At 39.2% G+C, this 27,039-nt stretch overlaps 2 protein-coding genes across 6 annotated transcripts in view; one reads left to right on the top strand and one right to left on the bottom strand.

Moving 5' to 3' along the window:
- Positions 1-339: 339 nt before the first annotated feature.
- Positions 340-8,789, bottom strand: ACTR6 (actin related protein 6). Its single transcript, XM_041409850.1, has 11 exons — positions 8,505-8,789; positions 7,917-8,034; positions 6,655-6,723; positions 5,182-5,305; positions 4,245-4,380; positions 4,089-4,145; positions 3,328-3,426; positions 3,084-3,162; positions 2,219-2,390; positions 1,514-1,652; positions 340-756 (listed from the first exon to the last, which is right to left on the bottom strand). Exons 1-11 carry the CDS (start codon positions 8,570-8,572, stop codon positions 627-629), a joined length of 1,191 nt encoding a protein of 396 aa, XP_041265784.1. The 5' UTR covers positions 8,573-8,789; the 3' UTR covers positions 340-626.
- Positions 8,790-14,132: 5,343 nt separating this feature from the next.
- The window catches only part of UHRF1BP1L (UHRF1 binding protein 1 like), a 47,670-nt gene continuing 34,763 nt past the window's right edge, over positions 14,133-27,039 (top strand). For 4 of the 5 annotated variants that reach the window (XM_041409808.1, XM_041409811.1, XM_041409807.1 and 1 more), the window contains exon 1: positions 14,752-14,879. In XM_041409808.1, coding sequence (XP_041265742.1) covers positions 14,755-14,879 — 125 coding nt within the window. In that variant the 5' untranslated portion in view covers positions 14,752-14,754. Of the gene's footprint in view, positions 14,341-14,751; positions 14,880-27,039 lie in introns of those variants that run through there. The other variant, XM_041409810.1, reaches the window with a different exon arrangement.

The following is a 27,039-nucleotide window of genomic DNA, read 5'->3' as shown; positions in this document are numbered from 1 at the left end:
TTGTTTAAAACAAAAACCAAACAAAAAACTCCACAACCTACTAAATTCAAAACCCTTTAGAAAAAGGAATTGTTCAAACTACTCTTTTCTCAAAGCCTAAGCATATTGTCAATAGCAGTGGCCACATTTCAAGTATATTTCCCTCATAGCTAAAATAACTCACTAAAATAACCAAAAATAAAACTCGTGTTTCTTTTCAGGAGAGGCAACATCAAAGGGTCCTTTTGAGACATGTTTAATGCTCTTTTAGTGGAATAAGTGAGTTAGAATACTCATTTGGAAAAAAAAAAAAAAAAACAAAATACCATTTCTTCTCACTATATATTAGCATCACACCAGTACAAGCACTTGCTATTTTTATTGCCTCATGCACTGAGGTGTTCTGCAATAAAAATACAGTGAAGCTATCAGAAAAGATACAAACATAATGAAATTACAATTAACATATTATTTCATAGTATTACATGTGTAAAAGTTTATTTCTAAACACTTAAAATTATTTTTTCTCAACCCAATTCAATACAGGAAAGCTAAAACACAATCCTAGCTGATGGAAAAGAGGTTGTAGTTCAAAGAATTCCATTCTAAGTAAATCAATGGAATAACAACATATCCAACTATGCTACCTATATATCAAATTTTTCTTCACAGATATTGTGTCCGTGTTCTTCATAGTCTTCTCTAGTTACTATCATGTCTTCAAAATCATCATTTTCAGAAATGAGCTTCCCACCTTCCCAAGAATAAGTGATCGGGCTGGAAAATGAACGAAGTTATTGTTACTCCTCTATAGATTCATTTAAAATAGAAATAAGCAGTGATGATTTCCAAGACTTTTCTTTAGCTGCACCTATTCAAACTACATTTTTGATTGCTACATCAAACCATCCAGCTCCAGAGAAGTTATGAGACAAAGTTTGAAACTGTAGCAGGGCTAGCTGACTTGGTTTATAGAAAAGGCCCTATTTGAAGGCAGGTGTGAAGAGGGAACAACATGGATATTTCTTTGTATTTACTTTGCACAGATATTAATTCTGTAATAGTATTTAAAAATACTCCTCAACAGTACTTTTTAAAAGTAAGACTTTTTTTGGCATATTCAAAATGTACTTGTTTTGTCTCCACTCCTTCTGCAAAGATGTTACCCCTTCCTAATCCCTGAAGTGGTACATTAATAATGACAAGGCAGCATTCAGATGCTGAAAATTCTAAGTAAAAGACTAAGTTCCAGTCTTACATACTTACAATACAGTCTTATTTATCTGTTTACAGTTAAATGGCTGACCCTAAAAACACTTCCTTAACTTTATTGGGTAAAGTACATAGCAAACAGGTGATCTCTAGTTTATTTAGTTTGTCTGAAAATACACTGATTTAAAACATCTTTCTTGCACTATTTTTGTTCACTTAACTTTTACTCAATCTACTTTCTTAATCACCAAAAGAAACCCTACTTTATTGTTTATTCTGCTACAAAGATAAAGTCCCTTCTATTTAGTATTTTAGGACTTACTTTTCAGGAAGAACAACGGAAACATCATAGTCAGTTGGAGTGAGACATCTGACTTCAGAATAAACCCGATCTCTGAAGCCTGGAAAAAGGGTGTTTCCCCCAGTCAGAACTATGTTCTTGAAGAAATGAGGCTGCATTTCTGTAAAATAATTAAGTAAATCTGTAGTTAAGAGATGTAACATATATCTAAAGATTAAAGGTGGTAATTTTTCCAATTATGTTATGAATTTAACAGAAGAAATATGCATACAAAAAATTCATGATAATTTAATCACTGTATCAGTTAAATAGAAATATGAGAAGGTGATCAATCACCCTATGTTCTCCCGATTTCAGAATTTGGCTTTGATAACTACTGCTTTCTTGTATTTATTAAATTTCACTTTCGCCAACACAATTCCCCTTTCAAGAGGGATTTTAAGTGACGCTTTTATATTAAGAGTACATTAATAGCCTAAATGCTGCCATACTTACATGGCATCATAAAACCTATGAAAATCTTCTTTGTAATAATAATTACCTGTACCTAATTTATGAAATTAAAGCCTTAGTATTACTTCTGACAAACAGGAGTCAGAAAGGTTTTACTCTTCGCTGCTTAAATTACTGACTTTTGGTCACTTTCACACCAAATGAAACCAAGCCATTACACCATCCCTCCTTCTCCCACCCCCCTGTCCTTTTCAAAATACTTTCAGGATATACCTTCAGGTAAATTCTGAATAGAATAAACAATGGCTTCAGGAATTCCCATCTCTTGAATACCAATATCCGAAGGATGGAAAAGTATTTCTGGAACTGCAAATCTTTCATTTGTAAGACGAAGTATTTGTTCACCAGTCTTGTATTTTCCACTTAACACCATCTCTTCCCTTGGCTAAATTAAAGACATGAATAGTACCCACTGCTTAAGAAAAGAAATCACATCCTAGAATATTCAGCCGATCTATTTCATGTCCTGCAGAGGTAGGCAGTGTATGCTGCCATTGTCATATTATCTATCAGCAAATCTTTTAAGAATAATGCATACCTCTGGTATTAAATCTGAAGTGACTTTGCTCTTATAAACTGCAGTTTTGCCCAAAGCAAAATAAAACTGCATGAGAGTGGCCTTAAAGTACAGGACTGCTTTCAAAACTATGGCTGGCTCAGTAAATGAAATAAAACTGTTAAACTGTCTTCTCTGGTATTTCAGGCTCTTCTATAACATGACTTTGAACTTTCAACCTTATTTGGGTGTTTAAATGTAATTCAGAGAAACTTACAAAAAATCATCAAAGCAGAAAAAACATTTCATAACTTAATGTTAAAAATCATAATAATTATATGGATAAGTTATATGACAGAGCACAAACAGAGAAAGCTACAACTGTTAAATAATAGAACATAAAATGCTATGCTGGAAAAACAGTATTTTGTTGTCATCCCAACTTACTGAGGAAAAACTTTACCAATTTATGCATAGCAAGGAAGAGGTTACAGTACAGCGTTAGAAAAAAGGGAGTATTTTTAACCTCTCCACTAGACTTGTGCAGGGAACAGTCAAAAAAAACTTCAGAACTATTATTACCTTACAAAATCCTTTTTTGATTGTGCTGAAGTCTGGCAAAACATAATCTACCATTACAGTATTTTCCTCTCCTTTCAATCTGAAAAAGAATGTAAAATTCAACAGAATAAAGGACAAGTTCTAAATTCCAACTATTTTATACTAAGAAGACTTCTTTAACTTAACTGGAAAATTTTATGATTAAGAGTATAGTTTTGTTTGTTACAAACAGATTATTCTACATTTAGTACCATCATATACATACTTGGCAATGTCCATGTCTTTGTAAAAGTCTTGAGAAACATAACACACATCTTCTTTCACTTGATTAATTACATGTGTTTCATCCATAACATGTAGTTGCCTGTGAACAACAAAAACCAAAACCACAGAAGTTTGAGAATAATTAAGTGCTCCCTTTCCTGTCCAGTTTTCCTCTGGAACTAAGCAACCATTGTTTTTCAGCCGCAGGATGCTACTTTCTCAATATCTAAACTTGTATTCAATTTACAAAAGCATTCCTGGCCTACTGGAGCTTAATATTGTCCTGTTTCACAGTTCATTAAATACATCAACTTGCATTTGCCCACTGTCTTGCTAAAAAGCACAGCTGTAATCCTGCCAGTAACTCTTTGGTAAAGACCTGTACCTAGATAAAGTTCCAAGCTGAAGGATCCCAATGAAAGGTTGATCTTACTGCATTTTATTTATGGTATTGCCACAATCAGTCAACAAACTGCCTGATGACCTACTGAGACACCTCAGAAAATATGTTAAGACTTGTATAATTGTGAACACACAGGTACCCCAACAACTTCAAAAGCACTAGCACTTTGAAAAATAACAGCCTAATTCTTCAATCTTAATTCATCTTGATCTTAAGGTCAAGATGGTAGTTAACAGACAAAAAATTCCCTTCTCCTTTAAACAACAATTAATCTAAAATTCACAGAACCAGTAAGAATACCCCATAAACTTCTGGTTCATTTCATACCAAGTTTCAGAGTGAAAATTAGCATGCTTTACCTGTAAGAGATGATCTCCTTTAGATGATTGGTTAAGAGTTTCCCTCCAACATTAATCCTACAGGAAAAGAGTAACATGAGGAATTCTGTCATTATAACTTCTTCATTATTAACTTAGGCACAACAGTTCTTTTAGAACATATATGGTGCAGTATACCTGATGATTGCCTCTTTTTTCTTTTTACTTCTGCAGTAAGGTACAATGTGGGTAAAAGAGTATCCGCTATCCACGATGATACAACACAGCTCAGATGGATTATCCCGGAAATATCTGTGTGCACTAAGAGCTCCAGCTGAAATACACAAAATTTAATTCCATTTTTATATGAACATTTATAATTTACAATGATATGAAGGTGTACTTGATTCATATTTTAAATGCCTTTGACAGACCTTCAAGACCTCAATACATAATAATACAGCCACTGCATTTATTCATTTTGGCAGTGGATAAAATTAAGTGTTATATATGGCCCTATTTAATTTTTTTCAGGAATTCCAGTTCATGTTCCCATTTCCTCTAAAGTATAATCACACTGATCATGTTACAAACTTATCAAACTCTTCTAAAGGAGTATCCTGTATCCAGTTACCTGTCAGAAGGGTGGTATGGTATTTACCCATTCCCTGTGAGACACAATACATTTCATAATTGCAATGCTGCATTTTATTTGCTAACAAATAACAACACCAAACAAAAAACTAATCCTACCCCTTTAAAAAAGGAAAATTATCAAAGACTTCATGCAAAGTCTTACTAGAATTTTTTAAATGCTATCCCGTTCCAAAATCCATCTGTTACTTCTGTCATCCTTACTCTCCTCAAATTTCCTGTAATTTCAAACAATGACACTCTTTAGGAAGTAGTACAAGAGTACAGCTGGAATTTGTAAAAGAAAGAATTTTTAAAATGTTGAATCCAGTTTTACTCAAGAGCCAAGAAGGAACTGAAGTAATATTTTTTACTATGTATATATATATGTGTGTGTGTGTGTGTGTGTGTGTGTGTGTGTGCATGTGTGCTTGTTTATTCATTTATTTAAAGAGTTACGCTTCAAAATACATAAATGCAAACTGGAAGGAGATATACTCACCATTTACTCTAAGAACTGCTTGAAATTGATATTCTTCAAATAGAATTTCATTCATAGATTCTTGTATTGAAGTGAAGTTAAAATAAGGTTCGGTAATAATAATATTGGTATCTACAAAATCCACCTATAAAAAAAAACATTAAGATTGTCTTTGCATAAAACGTAAAAATTTATAATCCCTTACCATCTTTTGCAGCAGTGGAAAATCATGTAAATCTGAAGACATGATTACCACTTGCCATATCTGTTTGTAGAAGCTAGACTTAGAATGTTTTAGCTTTTTTAAAGGCTTCAGTATCAGTGATACAAGTTTATCTAATTAATGGGTAAAAAACATAATAGAAGGGAACACTTTCATATATATCCCAATTCTGTTCCCATCCTTACAAACTGTAACCCAACATTTTAAAGAGACACCACAAAGGAACACTACAATTTTAATGTAAAATACTTTACACTAATCCTGTCAGCTACAGAAAATTAAGTCTCCTTGGCAGCTCAGCACTTGCACCACAGATTACTTGTCTAATAACCAAAGCCCTGTACAGTGAAAAATCAATAATAAAACTCCCAGTGACCTCTGCTGAGGCCAGCAAAAGATCCTGGACTTCCCACATTTACCAGTATCTCAAATACTCCTTTAGAGAAGACTTAATAGGGCTACTTCAACCATAACTGGATATGGCCCTAAAAACATTACCAGATATATCTCTCTGTAGTCTTCACTTGTGAAGAAGAATTATAAACAAATTCTCAAAACCATGATTACATTGAATACAGTTCCAAAACTAAAATGAAATTTATGTATCAAAAGCCAGCATTTTCCATTTTAAATACAAAAATGTACAGATATGTACATTTTTATATTTAAAAATATAAATTAATTTGCGGGATTACCTTCATTCTCAGTATACAGGTGTTAGAAAAAACTCAAGAATTTCCAGAGAATGTAACATTTTTAAAAGAAAAAAAGTAAAATAAAGTCTTAATATACTTCCTGTGCTAAATCCAGTTTGCGTGATATGAAAAAAATAAAGTATTAGATATTTCATATTTTATACATTTAAGTTATTCAGGGGTAGAAAATGGCTAACCAAAGGTAATTACTAAGTGTCTATGTATTTTGGCTTACTGACCCAGCTCATCCCTCCCCCCTTGATAGCTTAACTACATTGTATCTGTCTGTGATTATTTTTAATTAACTTGACCTCTTAATTATATTGATATGAATTTCTTATGTGAGCTGCACTCACAACAATAACAGTACATACCTACAAGACTAAAAAAATTTAGTATTTTTCAAAATTCTACACCAGAACTCAAAAATATTTGCAAAAACTTAAATCCCTGTGATTTCTAATTGAAGGCAATTTCAAAAAGAACAGTAAGATCACCCGCTCTACTTAATATTTGTTAATTCCATTAGTCAGTATTTAATCTCCACAAAATATGTAATTAAGAAAAGGCTCTTACTTGGTACATTTCTTTTCCAAAGAGATAATCCCAAACCTGTCTCTGAACATCCCAGTTCACCAAGTAACCCTGTAGGAATTTAGAAACAAATTTACACTATTTAGAAAAAAAACATCATACTTTAAAAAAAAAAAATCAATTGAGGCTGGTAATATAAAAAATTTGAGAGTTAAAATGTCTAAATTTACATTTTTACTCTAAGGAGTAAATGATACATAGGATTAACAGACTGTTGATAACAATCTGGACAAGGGAATCAGGTGTAGTTCAACAGAAAGCACTCAGTTGGGTAGGACTTGATCTGCTGGAGTGTAGAAAAGCTCTGTAAAGATTTCTGGATGGGCAGGATTGATGGACTGAGGACAATCTTATCATGTTCAGCAAGGCCAAGGGCGGGGTCCTGCACTTGGGTCACAACAACCCCATGCAGCACTGCTGGCCTGGGACAGAGTGGCTGGGACATTGCCCAGGGGAAAAGGACCTGGGAATGCGGGTTGGCAGCCATTGAGCATGAGCCAGCCGTGCCCAGGTGGCCAAGAAGGCCAAGAGTATCCTGGCCTGGATCAGCAATAGTGTGGCCAGCAGGACCTGGGCAGGGATTGCCCTCCTGCACCTGGCACTGCTGAGGCCATCCCTTGAATCCTACTTTCAGTTTTGGCTCCCTCCCAACAAGAAAGTCATTGAAGGACTGAAGCAAGTCCAGAGAAGGGCAACAAAGCTGGTGAGGGGTTCAGAGAACAAATCCTGTGAGGAGGGAGCTGAGGGAGGCTGTCTAGCCTGGAGAAATGGAGGCTTCAGGGGGATCTTATCGCTCTCTGCAGCGACCTGAAATGAGGTTGTAGTGAGGTGGTGGTTGGTCTCTTCTCCCAGGTAATAAGTGACAGGACCAGAGGGAATGGCCTTAAGTTGCACCAGAGAGTTTTAGATTAGAAACATTTTCTCACCAACAGGGCTGTCAACTACTGGCACAGGCTGCCCAGGGAACTGGCTGAGTCACCACCCCTGGAGGTATTTAGAAGATGTGCAGATGTGGCACTTAGGGACATGGCTAAATGATGGGCTGGACAGTGCAGGTTAACTTTTGGACTTGATCTTAAAAGGTCTTTTTCAACCTAAACAATTCTATTACTGTTAAACTTCACACTGCTGACTGATTCTTATATGATACTACATATAACCCCGTGGTTGGGATGTACTCTATGAAAACTATTCCTTAGAACAATTTACATTTGGCTTTATTAAACTGGAGATATGTTACTTACTTTCTGAAAGGGAAGAATATAAAAAAGACCAGAGGGATCCTTAATTTCATCCAGTTGATTTGCCGTAAAAGTTTTCAAGCGTGCAGTCTTTGACCTGAACTGACAGTTGGGAATAACGCTGGAAAAGATTGGGAAGTTTCCTATTAAACATGGTATGAGACACATTCACTTTCTTTACGCCACTTTCCTTAACAGTGTACTTTCAATAATATTTTTGCTGATGTATTTTGGCTTTAGTCCATTAACTGGAGCCAGTCGTGACGGAAATGTTTAATTTCTGACAACTCCAGTGCAAACGAGACACCTTCTGGAAAACCAAATTCCACCCCCACCTCTGCCGCACACTGCGCTGAGCTGCAACCGCCACCCCCTGCCACCGGAAGTGTGACACGGAGGGGCACGGTGTGACACGGAGGGACGGTGTGACACGGAGGGGCGGTGTGACACGGAGGGGCACGGTGTGACACGGCGCGCCCGCGCGCCGGTGAGCGGCCGAGGGGCGCGGGGCCGGCGGAGAGCGGCGGCGGCGGCGAAGCCGTGGGGGGACGCCCAGCGCTCTCCCCGCCCCGTCCCGGCCCGACCCCTCACCTGACGTTGGCGTGGCTGTAGCCGATCTTGGCGTTGTAGGCGCCGTTATCCAGCACCAGCGTCGCCATGCTCCCCACGGCGCCACGGCCGCCGCCGTCCCAGTATTGATCCGCCACCGCCGTGGATCTCTACGGTGACCATAGAGCGGAGGAGCAGCGCGCGCGTGTGGCCGCGGGACGCGGGAGTGCCGGCAGCGCTCCGCCTCTGCCGCGGGGCGCGCGCCGTGCCGGTGACGCTCGCGGAGCTGCGGGAGCCATTGGCCGGGCGTGACCCGGCAGCGCTCGTCACACGGGTGGGCGGGGAGGTGACACGGCGTCACCGCCGACGGCGCCCGGCCCGGGAGGACCGTTCCCCGCCGCCGTCAGCACCGCGGGGGCGGCACCGACGGCTGGGGACAAGGCGGCGGTGGTTAGGGCGGGAGCCCGGTGTGGCGGTGGTTTAAAGTACAGACTGCCTCGGTGACCCTGCTGGCTCGGGATGCTGCGGTGCGGGAACCCCGCGCCTCGGGATACAGGTGATGAGTGACAATCTCACTGAGAAATGCACAGCAACACGGGCCTGGGCTGTGTAAGAATGTGACACAATGGAAAGGGAGACAGCTCTAAATTATATCATCATCATTTCACTGTTACGGAATCACGGAATCAATTCGGTTGGAAACGACTTGAGATCACTGAGTTCGACCTGTAACTGAACACGATGTAAACTAGACCATGGCACTAAGTGCCATGCCTGACCTTTCCTTAAACACCTTCAGGGACGGTGACTCCACCACCTCCCTGGGCAGTCCATTCCAATGGCTAATCACCATTTCTGTGAAACAGTAACAACAAAAAAAGTTCTTCCTGATATGCGACCTAAACCTCCGCTGGTGCAGTTTAAGACAAAGTCCTCTCATCCTGTCCCTCGTTGTTCGGGAAAAGAGACCAACCCCAACTGGCTATAATCTTCCTTCACGCAGAAAGTCTTTCAAAGCATGCAAAATTAACATTTTTATTACAAATAGTATGGAAAACAGTGTTATTGGAATTCTCTGTTCTGACCAGTTTTTGTTTTCCTGAAGTCTGTGTAATATAGCAGCACACAGCTTTATAGAATCACAGAACCACGGAACAGCACCAGGTGGAAGGGTGCTGAAAGATCATCTGGTCCAACCTTTCGTAGTAAAGGGAACCATGATGAGATAATCTAACACCCTGTCCAACACCATCTGGAAAACCTGCAGTGGGAACTCTCTGAGGAATGGTTTGTGCAGTGATTGGTTGTTCTCACTGAGCAAAAGTTCCCTATATCGAGACCAAAGTTCTGCTGGTACAACTTAACATTTGTTGTTAAGTTGTCTTCTTGTGAAAAGAGAGCCTCCATCATTGTAGTCACTCTGTAAGTACCACAGTACTGTTATAAGGTCCCCCCAAGCTTCTCCAGAAAAAAACTAAGTCCTTCAGTCTTTCTTCATTGTGTGTTCTTGAGCCTTTGATCACTTTTATGGCCTTAGTTTGGATGCTCTCCAGTTGCCCACAATTTTTTTTGTAACTGCTGCAAGCAGAACTGGACACAATACTCCAGGTGTGGCCTGAAATGCACCATGCAGGGTGGGATGATCCAAGTTTCTGTCCCTGCTAGCAATGCCCATGTAGATTCAACCCAGGATCTGCTTTGCACTCCTTGCTGCAGTGGTGCACTGCTAAGTATGGTTCAGCCTGATGTCCATCCAGACCCCAGTCCCTTTTCCACACGGCTGTTTCCGTGCCACACACCTCTGAGCCTGCACTGGGCTCTGTGGGTATGTCATCTCAGGTGCAGCACCTTGCATTTGTCTTGGTGATGAATTTTGTTCTGTTTATATGTTTTACTTACCATCACTAGTTCCTTTGTTGTATTCCAGTAAAACAGAAAGAGTTTTGTATTTGTGTGTAATTGACTTTCCTTAACTTAAAAGTATCTGCTACTCTATGATGGCTCTTCTCCCTAACAAATATAAAATGTTTTTCCACGAGCTAGGATGTTCATTGGAACACATGGCAATCTGCTTTTAGACAAATCCTCTTTATGTGCTTGTGAAGGAAGTGTATCTTAAGGACAGCTTCCTTAATCCTGACCGTAGCAGATACATTATTTGATTCTTGAGAAGAGGTCACAGGAATTATCAGAAGCCTGTTTTCCAAGTTCAGGAGCTCCTGGGTGCTTTTTAAAGAACACTGTAGGTTGTTTCCCTTCTTTGCCTACTGACAGGTATACTCATTGTAAATTTTGGGTTTGTAATTAAAATCCAAAATACACAAAACATAGAATAGTAACAAATTTATTAGGTATTCAGTGTTAAAGAGAAACATAAAATACTACTTTAAAAATTGCATCACTTTTACTTTATGCTTTTACTAATATAAAGTCCTTAGAATAATTGTTTAGATTCAAAAAGTCCTAATTTCTATTGATAACTTTTGCCTTGTGAAAGTAAAAGTGAAACCCAAAATTTGGTAAATGACTGTTTCCCTTCTAAGTACTAGCTCCAGCTCTATGAAGCTTCATCTGTTATCATCCAATGACTTGTGTTATTTGGAGTTACTTTTGCTTTTTTCCTTTTTTTTTTTTTTTGGTTTTTTTTTTTTTTTTTTTTTTTTTTTTTTTTTTTTTTTGTTTTTTTTTTTTTTTTTTTTTTTTGTTCTAGGATCTAGGACAAGTGCCAGGCTTTTAAGAGTTTACTTAGATTTATAGGAAGCGGTTCATATACATAAATATTTCAAATCTCTTCAAACTAAAGTTGGTGTATTTTCTGTTACTGCTACTTGAGGGCAATTCCTACATATTTATTGAGATTTACACATTCACCCATATATTCCAATGGCACTTCTGATAAGACTTTCTGTTGTTGTTGGAGTGCATAACACAGACCAAGTCAGCCACACAGCAAGGACACATAAATAGGTCTTTCAAAAGTCCAAGTGGTAGCAAACCTTGTACATTGCCCCTTAAAATAGTGAGAATTGATGTTTTGTGATGTTCGTTGAATAATGGTCTATCAGACTACTTAAGCCTTGCACATCTACATTTGAAGACAGACCATTATCTTTTGCATTATCTATAAGAAGGCATGCCAGATTTCTCATTCTGCAAGTATGATACAAAGCACTCACTGAAACTTAGCCCAAATTAATTTGTTCTCTTAATACATCTCCTACTGCTTTATTTAATTGAAAAAACAATTTAAAAAAAATTTCACATTTCTGAAGTTGCTTGAGATCCAGTTGGTTTTGGTTTTTTCCTCTCAACTCCATTTCAGTTTTTACAGTTAAGAAATCCCCATGAACACATGAAACTGAGAGTGTCAAACTCTGCACACCCTCTACAGAGCACAGGTGCTCCAGTCTTTGGGAACAAGTAGCCTCAGAATGACTGAATGATGCCAAGTACAGAATTTCCAGATTGTTTAGAGCATCCAAAGAAAGATTACCTCGAGGAAGAGGTTACTGCACCCTTTGACACAGGGGTGGCATTGGACTTCGCATCAATGAACAGTGCTCCATGTGATGGTGAAGGGCAGGGTGCTGGTTGAGATGACTGCCTGATGGAAAACTCCAGATCCATGGCTCCTTGGGTGTCCTGTTGAATTCACAAATTCTGTTGTGGTCACAAATAGGCCCTAAAAATACCTATGGCAAATATAAGACAATTTTTTTCTTTGAGATCATTTCAGCATCCTGGATATGCTTACAAGTGGGATTCTTTCTTAGTGACATGAGTGCCAGCTGCTCTGAGAGGGAGAGAATCCAGGAGCCAGGAGGGATACTGTGGCCAGCAGGGTAGGGCCTTGCCAGCCAGGGCCTGTCCCACCACCCCCAGCCATGGAGCAAGGCAGACAGGTGTGGAAGTGAAGCCCAGAGCCCAGGTTAATGTGACAGTGAAGCAGGTGGAACATCAAGCACATAAGACAATCCTCAGGTCACAATCAGGATCAGGACTGGTGGGATTAGCAAGGGCCAGACATAGTCTGGGGATCACTATGCAGGTCCACAGTTACTGCAACGGTCTGAAATCAACATGAAAAAGTTGATGCCCTTCTAATTACCTTCTGGGTGAGGAGGGTGTGGTGTGTGGTGGGTGTTAATCTGTGCATTTTCCTCTATTCCTCTACACAATATACTCCAGGACATGGGGATACAACATGAGGTCACAACTCAAATCAATCCTGCTGGACAGAAATATTTCTGGTCTTCAGTTCTGACATCAATGAAGAGCCCCAGGACTTCCCCTGTTCTTTCAGAGCTATGCTTGCAGGACACTTGAAAGAGAACACATGGCATGGGTCCAGCTTTCCTTACCCCTTGTATTTTCTCTCTTGATGAGAAGCTGACCCATCATGATGATGAGTATTGTTTCTCCATGATACTGGTAGAATTTTTGCTAGTTGAGAAAACCGAACGTAAAACAGGCATAAAAGCGTTAGCTTCATACACAGCTCATTCCTACTTTATAAATCTCCCAAAGAATATAATGAGGTCAGTATTACACAACTGACTGATTTTGAAATGTCTGGAAAAATCAATTGAAAATTTTCATCTCCTGACCTATTTTCTATTCTGCTTTATATTTCTGACTTAAAGGTCCTTACGGTTTTGGTTCATCGCTTGTAAATCATTAATGTTATGTATATGAGAAGCAGAGCAAATAGCATCTGATGTCTTTCCTCTGCAGCTCTGCAGCTCAAGCTCTATTTCAGAGGCCCATCCTGCATATGGAGGTCACATCTGAAAAACTTTAGTTTTCTGACTGCCCCCCAGTTAATGTTTTTAGGGCACTTGGTTACCCACCACTGAAATTCTTCAAGATGCCTTTTGTGAATGAGGCAGTGCCAGAGGAAAAGGGTTACAAAACCCTGTTTGGATGAACAAAACTAATAGAAGACACTAATTTCTTAACTGACTTGGAGATTTTGCTACAGCACGAGAGGCTGTTCTCTTGAAAGTAAAATAACTCATAGGCTGCATATTTGTCACAGATACCCAGCAAAATGTAAGCATCTGAGGGACCACCTGATTTTACAAGTCTCTGTGTTTGAGCAATTTGGGTATAGGACATTTATGTGTGTGTATACATGTGAATTTCTTGCCATAGCATTGTAAGTTTCTGTCAGTGAGCCCTTTATCTTATGTAGCCTTGTTTCTTTTGTGCGGTGCTGTAGAAGCTGCAGCTGTCCTATCTTTGGGCTTGGCCGAGGTCAGGCCCAGGTAAAGGCGTGATGGTGTTGGGACACGCTCCACAGGCGGGAGAGGGATGGAGCCACAGGCGGGGATGCAGAGATACGCTTCCAGAATTTTGGAGATGGGAAGGCTGAAGAGAGATGAAAGAAACAGCAGGCGGAAGAGAGCGGGGAAAAGGTGGGCGGTGGGGCTGAGGAGGGCAGAGGCTTTGGGCGCTGAATGGGAACAGAGATGCTGAGCAGGCGGGCAGGGGCTCTGCGAACAAGCGAAGGGCGGAGGCGCCACTGCCCTCGCCCATGGCCCCTCGAGTGCCCGTGCGCCCGTGTCCGTACCTGTCCCCGGCCCGTGCCGCTCTGCCCGCCCGCAGCCGCCGCTCTCCGCGCGGGGCGGGGGCCCCGGGCCCGTCCCGCCCCGTCTCGCCCCCGTCACCAGGCGATGCTGCGGCCAAGATGGCGCCGGGCGTCGAGTAAGCGCGAGTGGGGATAGCGGCTCCGCTCCCGGCGCTCTCCCCACCTCGGGCAGGGGCGGGCGCAGGGATGAGGCGCGTTCCCGGTCCCGGCTGGTCGTCGTGAGGGGCGCGGGCAGGCAGACACCATGGCGGGGATTATCAAGAAGCAGATCCTGAAGCATCTCTCCAGGTCAGTGGGGCGCGGTGCACCGGGCAGGCTGAGGCGGTGCGGGGGCGACTGCTGGTCCCTGTCCTGTGAGCGACCCCCGGTCTGGGCGCTGGGCGGGGGCACCGGCTCTATTCTGCGCGCAGAAGTGGGATCTGAAGACGCCTCCTCGTAGTGATTTGGAGGCGGAGGAGGTGGCTGGGTGCTCGTGTGGGGCTGTCCGGCGGCCACGGCCGCTTAGCTGGCCCCTGGCCCCCGGCTCCTTCGCCCGGTGCCCGGCGGCGCAGGCGGGGAGGGGGCTCGGTCTGCCTGGCGCAGGAGGGAGTCACCGAGTGAGTCACCGCCGGGCTCCGGCCGCCTCCTCGCCGGGCTGACGGCGCCCGCCCCCGCTACCCGAGGTGTGCGGGGGGCAGAGAAGCGGGGGAGACCCCGACCCTCATGGCTCCCGGGCGGCGGGGGCGAGCAGCAGCCGCCGCGGTGCGCTGCTGGCCGGGGCCGGGGCAGCTCGGCCTGTGCCCTTGCAGCTCAGCTCGCCAGTTCCGAGCTCTTGAGACACCGAGCAGGTGAGGCCGGGCAACAGAAAGGTGCACGGGGAGAGGTGAAAATAAGTTCGTGGTTTTCTGGGTGACTGAAATAATGTCAGAGGTGCCTCGCGGCCTAAAACAAAACAAACCTCCTGTAAATTTCTTAGCTGTCAGTGTCGTGTGTTTGAAAGATGGAGAAATCTCAGAAAGTACAGAATCTGATTCATACAGTTTTTAAAAGCCGCATCAGGTTTCTCCCATTTTCTAAAGAGAGGCAAAAACCTGTTAGCTACTTGATCTGTCATAATACCATAGCGTTGCTAATTCTTCAGAGCTTACTTTTATATCTTAAAAAATACAACCTGAAATACTTCATTTTTATACTTTTCTTTCTTACAAAATGTTCTATTCCACTTTTGTCTAGTATTTCTGAAAAGTGTTTATAGAGAAAATCAAACAAAATTAAGTGACAGATTGTCATTTGACTAATCTGTTGTTGGTGCATACGGAGAACATAATTCTCATTCCAAATCCTTTGATATCTATCTTCTAAATGTGATGTATGGAGCTGTAGTAGAATAATTTTTCTTCTCTGCCCTGCTCATGAGTTATGTAGCAGGGAATGCTGACCAAAGAAATCTTCTCTTCACATGAAAATGACAGAGCACCGTGTGAATGGAAATGCAACAAGAAGATGTCATCAGCCTTGAGTCAGTTTTCTAATCAGCAGTGTGCTTGGAATAGCTGGATTTAGCAGCTTGTTTCCCGTAGTGATATGTAGCAAGCTGTATGGAAAGAGAAGTAAGCTCTAGTCTCTGTGCTACAGGTTAACTCTAAAATGTACCTGGGAACTAGGCCATGAGTAAGATGAGTTGGTTTTTGTCCAGTTTTTCAAATGAACAGCTGAATAGATTAGAACTAAGTACTTTGTCATGTTGATAAATTTGTGATTCTTCTCTTCTGTGTTGTGATAATGCTTTCTCGACAAGGCTCTGTCAAATGATTATGACAAATTTTATCACTTCTGGAAAGCTTATGGGATATATCCAGTGATCTGTGGCTTGCAAGTTGAACTTGATGCTCATAATCCATACTATTCAGAGTGTGTTCGATACCTAAAATGTAGACAGTATTATTAAGCCCCTTGTTATGGGCATTCTTCATTACATGTTCAGATAATACTTTTACTTCCTGCAGAGCAAGTGTTTCAATGGTTTCAGAAGTTGGTTACTCAGGAAAGCAGAGTTCAGGTGACATGAGCTTGAATTTCAGCACCTTGATTTTTCAGCAAAAAATAAAGAAGTATTCATTCAGGATTTTCATTAATAAGTTTTGTGAGAATGTGACTAAGGAGCCAAACACATAAGGAATTTCCTGTAATAGAGAGAGTGCCAAAAGACACTTTCACTTTTTACTCTTACTATAATAGTTGCTGTTCTGCAGTTTTCATAGTTTATTGAAACTGCTGCCTGCTTGTCATCTTCAACTACACAGGCATTAGTGGGAGGACTCAAATTTATTGGAAGAGGTACATACATAGTGGAAAGAATTACCCTCTTATCTTGATTTATTTTCACTTTTGAATATTTTATTTTCCGTTATGTTTGAACAAATAGATGAAGTTGTACCTTAAATTACACAGAAGTGCTTTGACTTTTTGCCACAAACCACAGAACTGTTGAGGTTGGAAGGGATCTTTAGATCTTGTTCAGCTCCCCAAATCATCATTGATTTGACAATGTTTGCCGTGAAGATTACCGCAATATCTGCTGGTTATGTTTTTACTCTTTTTCCTATCTAGGTACTGTATTTGCAAATTTGGAAGCACTGTGTCATTCAGCAATGCAGTTTCCATTTAGCAGTTCACAGTGCTTTTATTAGATGAACTGATAATGGACACTGGTGTAGAAGGAGCCCTCATTATTCTACATTTGTTAGACAGTGAAAATGTTACAGAGGTATGAGTCTTTAAAGTCTGAGAACAAGAAGATGACCCAAACTGCATTTTGAAACCATTTTGGTATCCAAATTACTTCTTACTTTTATAAAGGTTTTTTTTTGATATTTTTTTTTTTAATTTTTTATTTTATTCAGTTTGTAACAAGTCTTTATCTCATATGAGAATGTGGTGATGAGTTCTTTGCTTTTCCAGTCTTTTAAAATTTTAAAAAATGTCCTCTGTCTTCAAAATACGTTGTTCTTTCCCAAGGCTGTGGTAGAAAACAAGAAGGAGGGAAGGGCTAGGAACAAACTACATGTGTTTTTGTTATACTTCACATTATGTGGTGCTTGGTGTAGGATATGAAACTAAATGTATCAACTAAACTGAGGAAATGAGTTTGCCATTTGGAGGCTTGAAATTTTGACATCTCCGTGTTGTGTTAGGTGTGGTCTTACTGAATGCAGTTGATGGAGTGTCTTTATTTCATATATGCCCTAAAATGAAACAAGTGTCTGGAAAACACTTCATCATCCTTTACAAGGTAGGAAAGATACACCATCCCTAGGAGAAGTCTTCTCTGTAGTGTTGGGATCACTTACTTGTACTGTAAAGGTCTTCCCCATTGAACTGGAACTTGTGTTGAATCTTCATTTGTACTGTTACCTATTTTCAGTGGGTGAGAGAATTGTTGTTGAGCAGCACCTTTTTACTGCCAGATCTACTGTTCAGTGCTCTGCTGTGATGATTGCAGGTATCCTTCAGCATTCTTTCTTTTTTCTCAGGCTTGGTGGACAAGTGTATGAAACAATGTTGTTAAAGATTTCCAATAGGAATCTAGATTGCCCTGTGCAAGTTCACTGTGGGGTTACTGTAATACTATCTCTGTTTTTGAGGGGATAATCTCTATGGCAGGGGTTTCAGTCTTGGGGTTTTTGGATGTGAGGTGCATACAGGGATCAGGTATCACTAACTCAGACTTGTATAAGGGTGTTTTCAGGTGTTTTGTAGTCTTGGCTTCTAGTCTCACTGAAATTCCCTTTCTAGTTAATGAGCAGTCTGAGTCTTCTGTATATTTGCATGATCCATACCTTTCTGTGAAAACCAGGGGGTTTTTTATATGTGTAAGAAGCATGAAGGCAAGCATATAAGCTTTGCTGGTCTGATAAGTAGCCACACTGAATATGACAGTCTTCACCTCAGTTGATATTAACTCTTAAGTTTATTAATGATAACACATAGTTCAACTTAAAAAGTTACAGTTTGCATTTTACTCAGTATTTTCCACAAAGAAAAGAGAAAGATGTTTTGAAGTGTTTGGTATGACAGAAATTGTTTTCAGTTGTGTCATTAGTTAATGTTCTGCATGAACTTAGACCTTTGCTTTTGCTTATCTGAATCAATAGACGTGAACATTCTAAGATTTCAATAGAAGAAAATTGCAGTGAGTTTTGTGACAATTGTTTTCATCTCATAGTTAGCAAGTCATTCTAAAGCTCATATGGAGAATGGTTGTACAAAGAATAGCATCCTAATTGTGTGAATATCAGGAATCAGCTGGTACTGATATAAACAATGATACCCTACATTATCTGGTACAACTGACATGCATCCTACCAAAGTATTTGCCCTGCATATTGACCTACTTTTATGCCAGTCAGATGTGCCTGATTGGTGAGGAATTTTGTCCTCTCAGGAGATCTGAGCTGGCTTCTTTTAGAGTAAAGCAGTGTAACACTTTTATTGGCTACAGTGGGCCATTTCCTTCCTGAAAGTAAATGACCATAATTGTTTGGATGAACTTTGAAAATTCTGCTAGTAGCAAAATAAGTAGTTTTTTTGCTTATTTTCAGTTTTGTGTATTCCACTTGCGTGTCACTTTAGTTTTGTGAAAGGTATCCAATTCCTTTAGCCAGCCAAAGAACACAAAATGTGTACTTTTCCGCTTCTCTCTTTGCTTGTACTAATTTTGCAGAGTGTATTCTAGGTGACTGACTTTTTTGGCTTGTGTAGTATGTGAGAAAATTGCAAAACACAATGTAGACATAACAATCTCTATTGTTCTGAATGAGTCTGTATTGTATCTGAATGCTTGCAAAAAGTGTTAGCATTATGTGTGTCTTAAAGGCTGCACCTAGGGGAAGAATAAGCCTAAAAAACTACAGGTAGTAAAGCAGAACTGCTTGAGACAGCAGACAAGAAGGAGAAAGAGCAATTTAAAATTTCACTGTAATCCTGTATTTTTTAATTCCCCTATGTTTGAAAATCAATACTTTTAGTATTTAAGTGGAGACTTCATGCCAACAATTTCTTCTATGTGAACGTGTTGGTAATGTTCTGATGAGCATGAAGGAATCAATAAATGCTTTTTAAAACAGAAATAAAAAATTTTCACTCTCTTCTGTTTTTGTTAGTATCTTTATGCATTTCAAGATTCTGTAACAGAACATCTTCCAAAATTCAAACTGAAATTGCTGTTGTGCTTTATGAAATTATACATGTATTTTGGAGATAAATGAGCAATAATGCATTTTCTGGAAAATTCTAAATCGTTACCTTTATTAAGATTTGCTGTTAAAGCTTGTGTTACATCTCAGAAAGATCTCTTAAGCTTTCAGTAGCGTTTGGGTTAATAAAATGAAGTCACAGAATTTGACTTGTCCATTGCAGTTTGTTTTATGTTATTTTTGCAAATGTCTTATACATCTAAATGCTAATTCTACAGACACTGTATTTGTACAGTTAAAGTTCTGCTGAAGCTTTGTTGAAGTCAGACAGCTCTTGTGCATACATGATGAAAACTAATACATTTGCACAATCAAGAAGAATTAATCAGCACCATTTTAGTTATATGTGATCATTTTCTTTAAAGAGTTCTCAGAATAATAGTAAGTTTCACAATGAAAATTATCTTGAAGATTGCTTTGTTCAAGTATCTGACACACTAGTATCAGGTATTCCCTGGGAAAAAAAGGTAATTAAATAAAGCCTGTAAGGAATACAATTGTCTCTTAAGGTCAAGTGATTACGGAGTATGTAAGAATCAAAACTAGCCCAGAGTTACATTTTTTTTGAAATTTGTTATTTCTCCTTCCAAAGCCTTAGTGTTTTGAGGGTTTTTTAATATTGAAGCAGAATAAAAGTCAGTACTAAATAACCCCAAGAATGAGAGGTTCTTTTCAAAGTGGCTTGTTTTATTTTTTTTCTACAAGAAGATTGGATGAAGGAGATCAGGTAATTTATGATGAGACATTAATGGAATCATAAAAGCTTATGCAAAGTGATTTATTTCACAGGTTTTTTGCGAATCATCAGTATAATTGCTAAAAAGAAATTACTCAGTTATATCAAGAGTATCTTGGGTTTGGCCACTTGCACAACAACCCAGGTTTCTCAATCCAGTAACTCCTGTAGGAGTACACCTTTGTGGAGCTGGTGCTGACCAAGGTTCAGATCTCTTCATTGTCTTCTTTTTTGATAAGGAAACACAGGACAGGAAAGTGTGCCAGCTAGGCTGTGCTTTTGAGTTCTTCCAGCCTCCCCTGGATGGATGTATGAGCCTTGCTGGAAGAAGAATGTCCCCAGCACAGATTTTGTGGCAGCTCTGCCATGCATCTTAACCATTTAGCTTGAGAACTCTGGAGTTTTGGGTTTTTTTTTACCTCAGAGACCCCCCATGGAAGCAACAACTTGGATCCAACTACTCAGGAATCTGAATTACGTGGTTGCCTACTTCTGAAACAGTTTTCATGTTGCAGTTTCTTCCTTTACTGGGGGTCTGGAGACTTGAGAAGAATAATAATTTGTAACTAGGTATCTGTAATTCACTTCAGTGATAAATCCCTTAAATTCTGTTCTGATATCCCAACGAACGGTCTGCCAAGGTCACTGTCCAAATGTTTGGGTTTTGTTGCACCCAAAAGGATGAAAGTGTAGGAATTAATTATATTTGAGGTATCTCTTTGAAGTGAAGACAGTTAACAGAGAACTTCTTTTTGAGGAACTTACTGTACTAAAATTTCATAGCTTGAGAAATCAGACTGTCAAATGTGTGCAGGTCTTTGTATCACCACCCCAAACACAAAAACAGATCCAGAATTCCCATTCCCCTACATCTCTAGAGTCAGGTTTCTTTAGTGTGAATTTTAAATAGCTGAGGTTGAGACACTGTCAATAGGAATAAGTGATGTGAGAAATCTCAGGCTAAGCAAAACAAAACTGAAAAGTTGTCTCCCATTTAAAAATAAAATAAAGCCCTCATATGCTGCATCTTTGGGCTATCTTCTTCCTCATCTTCCGAATGTACTTACTGGATATCTCTGAAATGACTTGGCTATGTTATATTGATCTTTTCTGCATGACTAACATTTTCTTCATAAGCCGTTCATTTAAACAGGGCTCCAGTAGTACTGTACTATCAGAAAGCAAGGGACACTCTCACAGGAATCTAGTGTTTTACACAGGTCTGTTTCCTTTTGAATTCTGTAGTGTCATGATGTGTAACAAACTGTTGTAACTGCAGTTCTCTTCAGCTAAAACTCTCTTACATTATTGTATCACTCCTTTTTCCCTTTGAACTTGATCCCTTGTGTGTCCCCTCTGTCCCGTTCCCTGCAGCGATCCCAGCTGGCTCTGGTGGAGATTGGTTTGCTGTGAATATCCTTACTACCAAAATGAGTACCAGAAGCTTCTCAGAAGCCGTGGCAACTGACCACTTGCTTTCACCAGGAATAGGGGCCTTATGTCTGAATACCTTGCCCTCAGGTAACTTCCCCTCTCCCACCTTCATAGAGTAAATGTAAGAGGTGGTATGTATTCATATAAATTTAGGAGTGAAGTGAGCTCTATAAAATGTTACATGGGTTTCCACTCCTGTTTCTTTTGTAATTTAAAATGATGCAAAAAATAATTGTTTGTATGCAGCTGTGTGTTTTGGATTTGTTGGTTTTTTTTAAGTCCTAAACTAAATTTGGGCTTGTGGACTAAATCAGCAATCCCATTATAAACATGCCTTGATGTGTATTTTCTAAATGTAATCTGGGTAATTCCCAATTATCTTTAGGCTATATAATGTTTACTGTTTATTATTTGCATCTAATTAATTCCTTTTCATTACTTATTGTGTATTAGCTCTGTATTGACATATTTGAAGGATCAGTCAGCTCTTTAACTAGTTTACAGAAGAAAGTGACTGATTTTATTTCTTTTTTTTTAATAAAAGAGTTCTTATAGTTAATATCAAAAGATCTTATTTTGTTGTGAGATCTGATCAGTTAGCATTAAAAAAGATACCTGCTAATGTCATATAAATAAATGATGCCATTTCCAAAAAGCAGGTATTGTTATGCTTTTACACTGTATAATTATTTTATTATTTTAAATTTCTGAAGTTATTTTTCATCAAATGGCTTTTTTTTTCTTTTTTTCATTAGGTACAGAATATTGTATTTTAAATGGTTATCAAGTGGTTATCAATTTTAATAGTTATCAAGTATAAGAAAATTAAGGGGGGTTTTTGCTGCCTGCAATATGGAAGTTGTATATACATTTCCACATATTGTTTGATATATTCAGGATTTTACATGATCTTGTACACAATGTATCATGAAGGCATGACATATAGGATTGTCATGTTTGAATAAAGTTATTTGAGGTTGATCATATTGGCCATTTCTCTGCTTGATGTGAAAATATGGAATGTGAAAATATGGAATACAAAAGCTTAATATTGGTCTGTGTGAGAATTTATCATAAATGAAAGGTAAATTGCTTGAGCAATGTTTTACTTGCGACATGATTGCCATTTGTGCAGTGCAAGCTCCTCGTTTGTGCACACTGCTTGGCTGTGTCTGCACAGATCTGCTTCATGACACATAATTAGATAATAACCAGTGATGACAGCAGCTGTCTCACTTCTGCCTGTACCCAAAAAGCAAGCAACACAGCTTTTCTAAATGGAAAGAAAATAATTTCCTATACGTGTTCCTACAGAATTAACTACGGGAAGCATTATGTACTTAGTGGGGATGTCATTATTTGAGAAAGTGCGGGAAAGGTCTTGAAGTGAGTAGAAGTGTTCTAAGATGTCTTTAGGAAGTAACCTGGCGTGGGAGTCTGTGCTGAAGTCCTTCTGTGTTGAAATGAAATGGAAGCAATTATTTGGAAAGTGCTGGCAAAGTAGATGTATTATTCAGGACTCCTGCAATGGGATGGATCAGGAGGTGGTGTGACGCTGCACCAGATGGGCTACACAAATATGGGTTGCTTGTTGAGCCACGGTCCTAATTAGTGATTTCCCTGGAAAAGAAGATTAGTCCTTACACTATGATAGGTCAAAAAGCATGATAACTGTTAGGTGCTTGAGGTCCCGTATAGTAGCATGAAAAGTCCCACCTGAAGCTGTTGTAGGTGCTATTTTGGATTTGTCCAGTGTGCTATAACTCATGGCCAGCCCGAGAGTAGTAGGTCCAGGCTGGGTGTATAAACAAGGAAATGTCCTGACCTGCTCCAGAGCGCAATGAGCACCTTCACAAAGTGCTTTGCAGGAGGTGATGCAGATCCTCTCCGTGCTGGACATCCAACAGGCCATGGAGGGTTCTCTATCTTGCACTCAGACAGCAAATACATATCTGGCAATTCTGCAAATGTTCAAGGTGAGATAGATAAAAAGCATGTAGGAATTTTTGTGGAGTGGCCACAATACCAATGGGTAAAGGGGTGATACTTTTCTCATGTACAAATTGATGTTGGAGGGTGTAACAGGGTGCCAGTTGGGTGTCACACATAGTGAGGGGTGTACTTGATCAAGCCAGTTACTTAAAATCACCTATGGTTTGTAGTGTTACATTGGATGAGAGGAACTCAGTTGTAACAGTATACGCTGTTGATTCCAACACTTTTTTTCCTGTGAGAAATTTGACAGAGAGTTAGTTCTATTCCTCTTCTATACTTGAAATCTTAAATTTTGAAGTGGTATAGTGAGCTGAATGGTAGTAGACCTCCTTCATTCTGTTACTTAGAGTCATGGGAAGGAAACATCTTCCTGAGAAACTCAATTGAAAAAGACCATTTTTTTTTTGTTTCAGAAATGGTGTAATATTCCTTAGTGATCAAATAATGTGGTTCAGCCAGGTGAAACAGTAAAAAAAAAAAACAGTTATCTTTGTGTTCTTTCTGCTGTTCTATTATTGATCCAGTTGCCAGTGCTTAGTAGGTCATACTTCCCTTTTTCAAAGCCTGTTTAAGCAGTTTGCGTTCATAACAAGGAAATAAGTAAAACTTGTGGCACATACTGTGATTTAATAATTTATCATGATTAGAGCATACATTTAGGGTCATATCACTGAGGAAATTTTATTTCAAAAGCAGGGAAGGCACATGGTAGAGCTGGGGGGAAAAGCAGCTGAGAATCTGTGTCCAAATGTGATCCAGATTTCTCTTATTTGTCTGCTAAATCCAGAGGTTGGAGTTTCTGTTGTCAAACTTGACACCTGGCACCTGGTATTCACGCCAAACCTTTGTGGAGCACTGCTCTATGCTTCCTGTAGTTTGTGGCCTTCTGTATACAAACCATAAGCTTGTGGCTTCAGAAAAGTGTTTTTCCGTCTTCTCTACCTGGTTTTGGGGGTTTTTTTTGTTTCTGTTTTCAGCTTCTTGGCCATCTTCTCTGCCAGCATGGTGGAGCTCCAAGCCTGTGGTGTTACAAACAAACCTTTAGAAAATAAATATGTTAGCCAAGGAAATAAATGTCTCTTCTGTGCAGGTTTTGAGTTATTTTAGAGGGAGAGAACTGAAAGAACTGTTGTGGTCCTGATGAAATACATTGATTGTAGTTTACTCCTCTTTGATTCTTAATACTGCATGGTTACTGTACAGTCTTTTATGCTTTTCACAAAACTCTTTGTCTGTTCTTTGTAAATTGAAGTTGAACCGTGTATCGGTAACTGCATAGGAATATTTAGTGCATATGTGTGTAGAGATACCCAAAGAGCTGTGTCAGGCAGCTTGGGATATTGACAAATTCATATTTCTGGATTCTTGCATTTAAACTGTAAATATTTTACAGTATTATTCTACTTATGAAATTCAGTATTAAAGCTGTATTGAAATCCATATTATAACATAGTATTTCAAACCTCAGATATGTTTTGAGAAAGGAAGTGTAGTTTATAAAGTTGAAACTCAATCTGTGAAAAGTTGTGCTAAAAATACCTTCTCACAGCTCACCTGTTGAGAGTTTCCTTCCATGACTTTCGACATGAAGGGTACAGTCTTAACAGGTAGAGATCCTCTTATGTCTGTCTCTTTTGAATGAAGAATTAAAAAAAAAATATGTATAGAAAAAGTCTTGAATTTTTTCCCTGTCCTTCTGCTCCATGTTGAGAGAAACTGGCTTCTATTTTGTTTGATTTGAAGGATATTGAAAGTAACTCAAAAATGGCTTTGCTGTTGCCATTCTCCCCCTGATTGGTATTTTGGTATCTTTCTTGCTCTGAAATTTGAAAACCTCTTTCTGTAGGTTCTGTGCATTTCACTGTGATGTGTCTGCAGCTGTGACCCAGAATAATGCCTAGATCTGTCTCCAAGCTGAGAGGCATTTCTGGTGTGGCTGAGCAACAGGGAACTCTGAGGGGGACTTGTTTCACACAGCATGAGTCTCAGGAGACTTGTGTGTACCTGTGTGTGTGTAATGGCAGAATGGTTTTGCATTTGCTGTGTAAATGTGACTTCAAAATGACACCAGTTTGCAATTCTTATGTTGACCCTTATGTAGAAAGTCAAGAGTGAGAGGTACTACCAGGTGACTGAAAACACTCAATGGCTGATTTTATCTTCTAGGAATTTTGTACTAACTGAGTCATATGAGACTTTGCAATTGGTTCTGAGATAGGAAGTTTTATATTTTGCTGTTACTGGTAGGTTGTTTTAATGAGGAAGGTTATTTAGCTCTTCTCATTATTCTTTCTTATTGAAAAAAAGGGTAACCTGAAAACAAAATAATTCAAGTCCTTTATTCCCCTCATAATGTTTCTAAACAGACCATTTAGAAGTACATTACTTGCCAAGGAAAATACATTTATCAGTAGCCTTATGTCAATATATTTTTAGTACTGAAATTATGAAACTATATTATTCATGGATTAAATCTCATTGCTTGTGGATAACTTATGACTGTAAGCAATACAGTAACAACTGCAGCACTTCTGTCATAAGAAACACGTCTAGTATTATTTGCAAACACATACTACTTGTATTTTTCAGGCTAGGTAATGCTAGTTAGCATTTTCAAAGCTAACTATTCTGGGAGTGGAGTTGGGGAGTTGGACTCAAAAATTGCCTTCTCTGTTTCAAGCTGTATTTGGAAACTGTTAAGAGGAAAAAAAAGCTTGCCAACTTTCTTCATCATCTTCCACTGTCTCCTCCAGTATCAAACTTAATGAGGACCTTGTAGTTCAGTTACAAGTTGGTCTCTTGAATGGAAAGGAAATGCTGGAATTGCGCCTCCTGGGGCATTGCTGCAGTGTGATGTTCCATCACTGAGGACAGACAAACCCCTTTGCTCTCTGCCTGGAGAATAGCAACACCAGGAGATTTTGGTGGGAAACGGCACAAAGCATACTGCCAACAGCAGTATTTTCTACTACCTAATCTTGTAAAACTAGACTCAACTCATGAGCAGAAACAATTTTTCATGGCAGATTGAAAGTGTGGTAAAGTATAGCCTGCTCTTAACTTAAGGTAGATACAATGCTACTGCTGTTGGTTTGAAGGTAGAGAACCCATGGGCTGTTGTGTTGTCTCCCAAGGATGTGAACCATTTGACACAGTCACACAGATTGTTTCATTGTATCAGCAAATCCTAGTGCATTTGAAATATAGAGTAATTTATATGTACACTTTTAAATAGTTACACTTTTTACCACATGGAAATCATATTGAGCTTTCAAGTTTTCATCCAATATTTTATATACCTCATGCTGCTATGTGTGTGTATGTGTATTTCTAATTTGTCATTAAATTCTATGACTAAATCAAATTAATATTGTAAATAAAACTTTTTTATTACAAGATTTTAGCTAAATATATGGAAAGGTATTGCTTACAACAGTAATTTTTGGGATTTTTTCTCCTTTCAAAAAATTAGAGTGAAATAATTCAATTCTACTTTATATAGTTAAAATAAATAGTTCAATAGTTTGAATCAAGGATCATTTGTTATTCTGGGTGACACAAAAATTAAAAGATAGCTCACAATATTTT

This window comes from Onychostruthus taczanowskii, unplaced genomic scaffold (assembly GCF_017590055.1).
Source record: "Onychostruthus taczanowskii isolate IOZ18803 unplaced genomic scaffold, ASM1759005v1 scaffold31, whole genome shotgun sequence".
NCBI lineage: Eukaryota > Metazoa > Chordata > Aves > Passeriformes > Passeridae > Onychostruthus > Onychostruthus taczanowskii.
Note: the sequence above shows the minus strand (reverse complement) of the source record. Positions and strands in the feature narration are given on the sequence as shown.